This window comes from Brachyistius frenatus, unplaced genomic scaffold, assembly GCF_029030835.1.
Source record: "Brachyistius frenatus isolate BFR_SWC_R1_liver_20210118 unplaced genomic scaffold, ASM2903083v1 Contig_21, whole genome shotgun sequence".
NCBI lineage: Eukaryota > Metazoa > Chordata > Actinopteri > Embiotocidae > Brachyistius > Brachyistius frenatus.
Window position 1 is genome coordinate 4,974,128 of NW_027210620.1, and position 9,484 is coordinate 4,983,611.

Genomic DNA, 9,484 nt, shown 5'->3' on the forward strand with positions numbered 1-9,484 from the left:
TTAATTGGTAACATGTCACAGTCCAAGGCTGTATGATTTGTTGAGTCAAAATGTATATTCCCTTAAAATAGCTTCTCATTGGCTGTAGAATCTATTTATTTTTAATAAGTTAGGAAAAATTGAAGTCACTCAAATAATAAGAGACAAAAACGTTCATAGTGAGTTTCTGGAAACACATTCCTGTGTTTTGCTTTTCAAAACCACTCCTACGAGAACATAAAACTATCTGCAGTTTAAATCGTCTTTTGGGTTTTGGTCACATAAAAATATCTGCGCAGTGACTGCATGACGAGATAAAAGTGTCTGTAACGGATAAAATCACAGAGTTGCCTTACAATGTTTGGTGTTGAAATGAAGGAAACATTTAGAAAAGTTTTGCATAATCGCGCAACGTACTAATAGACGATCTTCGGCATGCTGTATCTCTGTTATCGAGACATGGCGAGCTGCAAACCAAACTCAAGGGAAGATGCTGTTGAAACTTGTATTTTCTGTTTAATAGCGACCGGTAAAGACAAAGAAGCCAACGTCATCAAAGAGGTAAGAAGCTTTTAAAAACCTTTTCTATGGACCAACTGCAGGTAAAACTCACGTGGACCGATCTAAGCTAGAGGTGGTTAATAGGACCCTCTGCCTGGATGTTTAGACGAAGTTATGTTAAACCAGATTAATACAAACAAAAAAAACAACAACATGTATTTATGCTACTAATAATTATAAAAACACTTAAATTTGATCAAATTATTCTCAGATTTTTCATTTTGATGTTCAGGCGTTTTCCTTTAGATTTTCTTTTTTTCTTTAATTAAAAAAAAAAAATCCATTAAATGTAGGCTAAACAAATAACTTGTGACTTTCTCTTTAAGATGGACTCGAAGCCCAAAATATTTGCAAAAAAACCCATGAGAACTAAACAGAAAACCCAATTTTTCACAATATAGATAAGATATGGGGACACCTTTTGCGTGTTTGTGATTGGAGAAATTATTGTGAGAAGTACAGAGCTGCAACAATTAGTTGAATAATCAATCAGTTTATCAACAGAAAAACTAATTACCAGCCGTCCTGACAATCAATTAATCATTTTGAGTTATTTTGTAATGAAAAAATGCTTAATTATGAAAATTGAATGTTTCCTTTAGGAAAAGGAAAGCATCTTTTAATTGTGGACTGTTGGTCAGGACAAGACACGTTAGGGTACAGATTAGACCCTAGAGAAATGAAGTGTTTTCGGTTTTATTGTTAAATTTTGTCTGATGTTGTTGTGTTTTGCACCTTGATGCCAAAGTCTCTTGGAGCCACGTTAATCTGTGTTTACGGTGTGTGAAAATCTTCTTCCCGTCATGGTGGTGAGTCAGAAAAGAGGCTCCCAATGCAGACCTGTCATTAATCATAGTCAATGGAAGAAGCTCAAAATCCCTGTTGAATATTAGTTTGCTCCCCAGGGCCTGATGCTACATTAGGGCTTATAAAATCAATCAGTCACCCCCTCATGGAGACAGAAATCTCTGTTCTCCCATTCAAATATTTTTCATGGTAGATCCATCCTGCCCTCAGAATAAAAAAGTAGGCTGTCCCCCTTACGACTTAAAGGACATTTAAGGTAACTATCGGTTATTAGTCAGTTTCATAAACATTAAAGCAAGCGTACATCGGTGAAGGAGGAACACCACAACCTCCGAGTCAGATTGTACAATCGGTAGTTTATTTGAATAAAGTTTACATTTTATTTTAGCCTGGACTTATTTATCTTATTTAATTGTGTATTCTAAAATGTATTAAAATATTTAATAAAGCCTATAATAATATAGTCTGATTCCAGCACTTTATCATCTATTAAGGGAATTCAAGCCTTCTAAATGATGAGTGACTGAATCATGATGATTCATGGTATCGAAGCACCATAAATGTTTTGGGTTTTTTCTTTCACCACGCTGAGTTAACAAACTCAGAGCTGGTTGAAGTCTTTCTGATCAACTGTTCAGGGACCAAAAACTCTGAGTTTCCTTTTGTCAGTCTTGGTTCAGGATTCAGATCAGAGTTTGTTTAACCTGCTTTGTGGTAAAAAAAAAAAAAAAAAAAAAAAAAAGGCTGCTGTGGTAACTGCAGGGAAACTAGGTCAAGGAATCAGGTGACAGTAAGCAGAAGAAAGACAAAAAGAAAAACTCGCCGCTCTGTTGGAAAGACCAGCAGCTGCAGTCTTCACTGGACGGTTTACGTTGACATTATACTCGCTATAACTACACCGCTGGTAACAGGTAGACTTTCAGCAATGCTTCATTCAAAGCTCAAGCGTGCCTTGAATCAGTTCTGCCTCTTCCTCTGTGATGTTTCCACCCTCGCCCACAGAATACAGAGCTGGTGTGTTTCAAAGACATTTCCCCTGCTGCTCCTCACCACTACCTGGTTGTGCCCAGACAGCACATACGCAGCTGCCTCTCATTGCACAGGGGACACATCGGCCTCGGTCAGTTAGAAAACAGATCTCTACCAAATTCTACTTTTAATGTTCTTTCCCACTACTGTGGCCATTATGTTGTCACTCCTGCTGCTTATGGTCCTGATTTTGCTACAACAGACTGCAAATTATGCCCTTAATCCTCTCACAACTACCTTTTAGCCTCCCTTACAGTGTATACCAGTAGACTTTTACTACTGGAGCTAACACTGCTGCTTTCCTACTCTGAATATAGGCCACTGTACAGTATTTGGGTGCTACCACTGACGCTTACCTTTTCTACTACTTCCACATGGCTTCTTCAATTTTCCGATTTACTAAATTAAATGTAAGCCTTTTACGGCTGCCTGCAAGAGCATATTTACTTTTATCTAATCAGATCTTTACTGACAAATAACAAGTAATTTATCCAATAGTTGAAAGGATGACTGAACTGGGGAAAGCTGTACTCCGTGAACAAGGGATCACTGATATGACGGATGTAAGGTAAGTGGAGACGGGTTGTGTGCATGTATGTGTGTGCTTCTTGACCTCAACCCAAAGGTTAAAGAAACTGTTCCACATTTTTTCAAATACCCTAATTTGTTTTCTGGTGGAGAGTTAAATAAGAAGTTTGATACCACACAGATAACTGCTGGTACAAAGAGTTGAGATAGAAGGAAACAGCAAGCCTAGCTTTGTCCAACTGAGATGTACAACGCACTTGTTCATATATACCTTCTGAAGTATGAAAACAATCATTTGGAGGAAAAAAGGGCACATCAAAGCAAACTGTTTTGCAGGTGGACCAAAATAGAAAAATATTGTACACAGAAACTGCTGTGCTCCCACAGTATCTTCTTCAGACACTGCTTTTTATGATTTTTCTTGCTACAAAAACAATAATTTGCTGTTTTATGAGGGTACCATTTCTTGTCCATGCAAAGTAACTTTCTATAGTCTATGAGCTCGTTGATTAGATGCTCCACCGTCAGCATGTCAACACTATTGATGTGTAATCAGTAATGAAAAGTTGTTGTTTTTAGTCCCTCTGATATTGAGGACATGACTGACAGCATGACGGCAGTGGATCTGCTCGATCAGCTCTGTGTTCGGCTGGTTGTCCTGCTTCCTCGCCACAGACACGCCTTAGACACTATTCACACCAATCGCTCATGAGCATAGATTTATGAGATCACAGCTAGTCTGTTGGGGAACCGCTTACTTCTTTAGTGACGAATGGAGATCTCTGTGAGCGAAGACTGTCCTTTCTGCCAAATAGCAAACAAACAGACTGACACGGAAATCCTGCTGACTTTCTAGAGTCTCAGCATTAGTCCTGATTCCTGCTCAGTCACAAAAAAACTGTAAATTATTGTCTTTTTAAATAGACAAAGTAATTTGTGAGTTTTGGAGGTGCTGGTGGGAAGATCTTTTTACCAATTGACAGAACCAGACTAGCTGTTTCTAATCTTTATAGTAAACTAAGATAACCAGCTGACAGCTGTAACTTTATTAGGCCTTTTTGAGAATTACCTCTCTATTAAGCGAATCATTTTCAAAATGTTGATCTTTTACTTTATCCCAAAAACTAGGATTATTTAATATAATTACTGTAATCTTAGTCTACATGGAGTTAGAGGTCAGGGTGCTCTTTGGCTTTTATCAGTCATCAAACTTTGTTATTTGCTGAAGTGATCATTCCTTCCCTGGTATTTCTAAAGCTGCACTTTGACCTGGTTGTCAATGAGCTAATCTTTGCATTGACATGTTTTCCTCCACAGACTGGGGTTCCACCAGCCTCCCTTCATCTCAGTAGAACACCTCCACCTCCATGTGCTCGCCCCCACCAGCCAAATCTCAAAGTGCATAGAGTATAAATTCATTCCAGAGACGGCAAATTTTGTTTCTGTGAGTGCTACAGCTTCTTTCTGCCCCTTTTCTCACTCTTAATTTGATTGACTTTCTTTATGTGTAATTATACTTTTTTATGGAGATACTTCATTTTTTGTTGCTGCTCATAAAAACACGAGACAAATGGCTAAACATCGGATGTAAATGTGAAAAAGCTGTTATGTTTTTAATGTGCATCTTCCATTAATCTCGACCATCTCTGTGCTCGTTCTCTGGCCTCTCCGGATGATTGTTTTTTCTCTTTGCAGGAAGAATTTCTACGGGAGCATCTCCAGGAAATTGCCCCACCGGTGCAACATCTTTTTAAAAAATGTATCTGCCTTTAGTGAGCCAGCTTCTCCCAAACTGGACTTTAAGTTATTGCAGAGGAGCAATAAAGTGTATCAGAAGAGTCTGTGAAACTGAATGGCCTTCACAGTCAGGCCGCTTTTAAAATACCACTGAAATTATGCATAAGTGACATTTACCAAGCGAGAATCATCCATCAGTACAGCCTGACATCTGGAAAGACGAGTATATTACAGAAAACTTTCTATAAAGCCAAGTCATTGCACTGAAAAATCCCTGCAGAACTAAACACACACATTAAGGACAAATGATAGTTTTATGGTCAGTAATATAAAGTAAGAAGACAATAAATTGATTCAATTGCACAAATAATGTTTGTCCTTTCAGTGTAAGATCGAGCCAGCAGGCTGTTATCCTAAATAGCTTTTCACAAAGACCAGAAACATCTGGCCTGACTCTGTCCAAAAGTAGTAACATCTGCCTGGTAGCTCCTCCAAAGTTCACCAATTAGTGTTTTTTTTCTCTTTTTTTTTTATTTCCATGCCAAAACGTACATGTAAAAATAACACATGGGTTATGTGTGTTGGAAATGCTGACTTTAGAAATTGTATAACATTTGGGCTTATAGCTGTAGCTTCATATTTATTGTGCATATGGTATAGGGCTGAAAAGTTAGGGACAAAATCAAATATCACAATTTGTTTGACCAAATAATTATATTTAGTGTAATGCAACTTTTAAAGCCATGGAAAAGACAACACTTATGCCATATCATAATATTACGATATCCAAAATCTTAGACGATATCTAGTCTCATATCACACACACTTGACAGTAATAATGATCTAATAGATACAGTGGGCTGTTTTATATGAGCTCGTTGATTAGATGCTCGACCGTCAGCATGTCAACACTGTTGATGTGTCATGAAAAGTTGTTGTTTTTAGTCCCTCTGATATTGAGGACATGACTGACAGCATGACGGCAGTGGATCTGCTCGATCAGCTCTGTGTTCGGCTGGTTGTCCTGCTTCCTCCCCGCAGACACGCCTTAGACACCAATCGCTCATGAGCATAGATTTATGAGATCACAGCTCGTCTGTTGGGGAACCGCTTACTTCTTTAGTGACGAATGGAGATCTCTGGGAGCGAAGACTGTCCTTTCTGCCAAATAGCAAACAAACAGACTGACACGGAAATCCTGCTGAGCGTAAGTAGAAAACTGCCGTCCATGTTCAGAAAAGTTCAGCGACTGAAAAACCCCTGAGTCTCTGTCTGTCTGTCTGTCTGTCTGTCTGTCGGTGTACAGGACGATCAGCTGGTGTGTTTTCGTGACTTGCAGCCTGGCGCCACACATCATTACCTTATTATTCCCAGGACGCATATCGACAACTGTAAAGCTCTCCAAGGGGGCCACATACCTCTGGGTGAGGGAGACAAAATACGAGCCAGCAGTCACAGTATTTGTCGTTTTTGTTTTTTGTTGTTGTTGTTGTTGTTTTTTGACATATAGCCTATATGAGTTACTTTACTGTACGCTAAATCAAAGATTAATTAATGAGTTCACGATTTTATTTACGCACAAGAAGTTAGTGAAAGCTTGCGTGAGCTGTGTTTTCTTGTTCGCACTCGTCAGTGAAGCCAGAAAGTGAATTGTTCATCATATTTGAAGAGATTATGTGACATCTGAAACTGTTAATTCGCTATCTGTGATAACTCGATATCGTTAAACAAATGTGTTTTAGTTCTCTAGTTCAGTGAGACATTTTTTTTTTTTTTTGCTTGAACCCTCAATGAAAATCAAAGGTCTACCTGAGATACTGACTTTTCTGTTCATGCAAGAATGAGGTGAGTAACGAACTGTCCTTTGGTCAGTTCAACCTCACTAATATAAACTGCTGTGTCGTCTCCTCTGGAGTTATTTCGGCTGTATGACTTCAGGATACTGATGAGATTTGCTTGTTGACAGTGGAGCAGATGGTAGAAATGGGAAGAAGTGTACTAGAGAAGAAACAAGTCAGCAACCTCGATGATGTCAGGTAAATACATTCCCAGTGAGGAGTTGTGACTCCTGACATTTACAAATAAATATGTGGCGCTTTCTTACACAGATCTTAAGTGGGTCTGTTTGATTTTAGTCATTTCTTTGCAAACTTTGGTTTGCTTCTTCTTTTAATACCAGTTTTTGTTGGTCTGTCCCCTGCTTTTAAATACAAAAAAAAAGTATTTTCCATCTTTTGTTTAGGATGGGGTTTCATATGCCTCCGTTCACCTCCGTTCCCCACCTCCACCTCCACGCTCTGGCTCCAGCCAGTCAGATAAACTTCAAGTCGGAGCTTCACTACAGTCCGCAGTCGAACTGGTTCATCACGGTCAGTTATGGCTGTATTGTGCAAATTTAATCATTTCAGACTTTTTAGTTGTGATTTACAATGAGTTAATTATCAATTCATATAATCACATAAAGAGATTAATGGATGAAATTTTGCATTTACAAAACCATATCAAAACACAACACAAAAATGTAATAGTTTAAAATATTAAAAATGTTTAAACTGTTGAATTTTTTTGTTTATATTAACGTCAATTTGACTTCAAAGTTTCTTGTACCTGGTTCCAAGTGAGCTGAGTCGATACTAAAAGGTGCCATGAAAACAGTGCAGACAAGTGACTGGTTGTCATTCACAAACTCGCCAGCCAAGCTCTCGGCCCCAAAGTATTTTATTCACTGCACTATTTGATTAATGGCAACCTGCAAAACAAGGCCATGGTAAATTAAAACAATGCAGATGTTCCTGTGGTTGGTCCAGTGTTCAGCGGGTTTGTGTGTCGTGTTAAGGACGACATCGAGGTAGTTTATACACCGTCGCTAGGGCGACCGTCTACACTGAGGAGGTACTGTCTAATGTCCACCCATCCATCCATTTTTGCCACTTATTCAGGATTGGGTCGTTGACCCAGACGTCCCTCTTCCCAGGAAGACAGCTCCTTCTGGGGGATATGCCAAATGACATGTATAAACCCTCAGTTTTAGAAGATTATATATCTCATCTGGCCATGGCTCATGTTTTTACTTTGACGTCACTGACCACACTTTAGTCTAAAGCTGCTTCTTTTTAAATGGAAGACATGCAGCCACTGCCACAAACAGAAAATGGAACAAGGTCCAGCCTTCAACAAAAGCTTATCGTAGCATCAATTGAAATAAGTCATCATCATTAACAGCTGAAAAGTTATTATTCAGTAGCTACAATATTGTGAATACTGTATAAGTTCCCTGTTTTGCTCCGTTGCAGGTAGACAACGTGCTTTCTCAGTTGAAGACTCGCGGCAAGGTGAAATGAAGAGATCCAAAGTGCCTGAAGGTGCAACAACCTTGTTCATGTACAAGTTACTTTGTTGACTTGACATTATTGTGTTAATCAGTCAAGATAATGTACTGTATAAAAGCAGCAAAGCTGAGGAGTTGAAAGTGGAGACTGTATTTTAGGTGGAAAATGAAATGGTACTTTGCACATTCTTTTACAAACTTCTCAAAGAATTCCTTTTTGTTTCTATGTTCACAAGTTTGTGTGTGTGTATGTGAATCAGTCGATGCAGCTGCTTATACCTTTGACATCTTTGTGTTTTAACTTGTCTTATGCGTGGAGATAGACCTCTTTTTTTTTAATATCAATACAATGTTATATATAAATTAAACAAAACATCTTGAGGAGTTCCAAATAATTGAATCCTCTGAGTTTCAAGAGTTGGTTAATCCTTTCTCCCACTTCACAAACACTTCAGCTCTTCAGTTTTTCTGTGTAACGGGAGACAGTGGGTCCTTATGTACATCTTAGTTTCTCTGCCAGCACATACATAATCGTCTGAGCAACACTAGAGGAAAAACACAAAATTCAATATGGCGCGTGATGCACACGTCTAAACGTGTCACGTGCACAGGCATAAACATATACAGTTTAAAGTATTTTTTGATACTGATTTAGACAAAACTATGATGTGGATTAAATATTATAAATTGCTGTGTGATCTTTGCATTAAGAAGAGGAACAAGGAGACTGATGCCATTTTTGTGAACCTCAAAAATTTTGTCACCAATTCACACAGTTCATTTCTCCTGTTTAATAAGTTTTAATTCTGAAGCTTGCCAAATGTTTTTGCTGCACTGATTTAAAAAATGAATAAATAAAGTTTCATACCTAAAACACAAGTGTACAGAGTTATAACTGTAACAAACTATAACTATAACTATAACCACTATAACCTGGTACCCATCAGCTGATCCTGCTCATCGAGGGGTTCCCTATTTTGATTAGGACTTCCCAGGATTTTCTTATTCAGCTTGACGTAGTGCACTTTCATTTTCAGTGTCTTTATACATTTGTTGACATAGAAACACTTATATATATATATATATATATTGCCCCTAAAATTATCTACAGAATCATGTTATACACTTGTCAAAGTGTCACTGAGAAATGCAGGAGCCAAAAAAAGAAAACCGATTGAAGGCCTTCATGTCATCATGAATTTGCCAAAACTATGGAGTGCCCAAAACTGTTATACATCACTCAGAGAAAATGACTTCATCACAATGAATAATTGGAATATGGAAATAATTAAGGGCCTCCATTTAATCCCCTGTTTAAATCACTTACTACTGGCCCCACGTTGTTATGTGTTAACTTGATTTTAACACAGTGACATCCCTTAAGACAGGAGCTCAAGATCAGGCCGCTGATAGTTTTAGTTTAGTGGCGTATATTACCAGATAAACTGTTAGTTAAATAGTGTTATATAAATTACCATAATTCCTTATGCATCGTAATCTGATTGCAATGCAAAG

The 9,484-nt window shown here is 38.1% G+C and overlaps 2 protein-coding genes across 2 annotated transcripts; both read left to right on the top strand.

The window, feature by feature from the left end:
- Positions 1-438: 438 nt before the first annotated feature.
- On the top strand, positions 439-5,710 carry LOC138619870 (adenosine 5'-monophosphoramidase HINT3-like). The gene is made up of 6 exons (XM_069696680.1): positions 439-540; positions 2,350-2,467; positions 2,875-2,944; positions 4,222-4,348; positions 4,600-4,676; positions 5,587-5,710. Exons 1-6 carry the CDS (start codon positions 439-441, stop codon positions 5,708-5,710), a joined length of 618 nt encoding a protein of 205 aa, XP_069552781.1.
- A 19-nt stretch (positions 5,711-5,729) lies between these two features.
- On the top strand, positions 5,730-8,034 carry LOC138619643 (adenosine 5'-monophosphoramidase HINT3-like). The gene is made up of 5 exons (XM_069696270.1): positions 5,730-5,848; positions 5,948-6,065; positions 6,608-6,677; positions 6,884-7,010; positions 7,935-8,034. Exons 1-5 carry the CDS (start codon positions 5,771-5,773, stop codon positions 7,980-7,982), a joined length of 441 nt encoding a protein of 146 aa, XP_069552371.1. The 5' UTR covers positions 5,730-5,770; the 3' UTR covers positions 7,983-8,034.
- The last annotated feature ends 1,450 nt before the right edge of the window (positions 8,035-9,484 follow it).

Bases quoted from the DNA above. Each gene is read 5' to 3' on its own strand.
- LOC138619870 (XM_069696680.1), top strand. From the start codon at position 439: ATGGCGAGCTGCAAACCAAACTCAAGGGAAGATGCTGTTGAAACTTGT. The intron at 4,349-4,599 runs GTGAGTGCTACA...TTCTCTTTGCAG, and splicing joins AGACGGCAAATTTTGTTTCT to GAAGAATTTCTACGGGAGCA. The intron at 4,677-5,586 runs GTGAGCCAGCTT...TGTTGTTTTTAG, and splicing joins AAAAAATGTATCTGCCTTTA to TCCCTCTGATATTGAGGACA.
- LOC138619643 (XM_069696270.1), top strand. From the start codon at position 5,771: ATGGAGATCTCTGGGAGCGAAGACTGTCCTTTCTGCCAAATAGCAAAC. The intron at 6,066-6,607 runs GTGAGGGAGACA...GCTTGTTGACAG, and splicing joins AGGGGGCCACATACCTCTGG to TGGAGCAGATGGTAGAAATG. The intron at 7,011-7,934 runs GTCAGTTATGGC...GCTCCGTTGCAG, and splicing joins AGTCGAACTGGTTCATCACG to GTAGACAACGTGCTTTCTCA.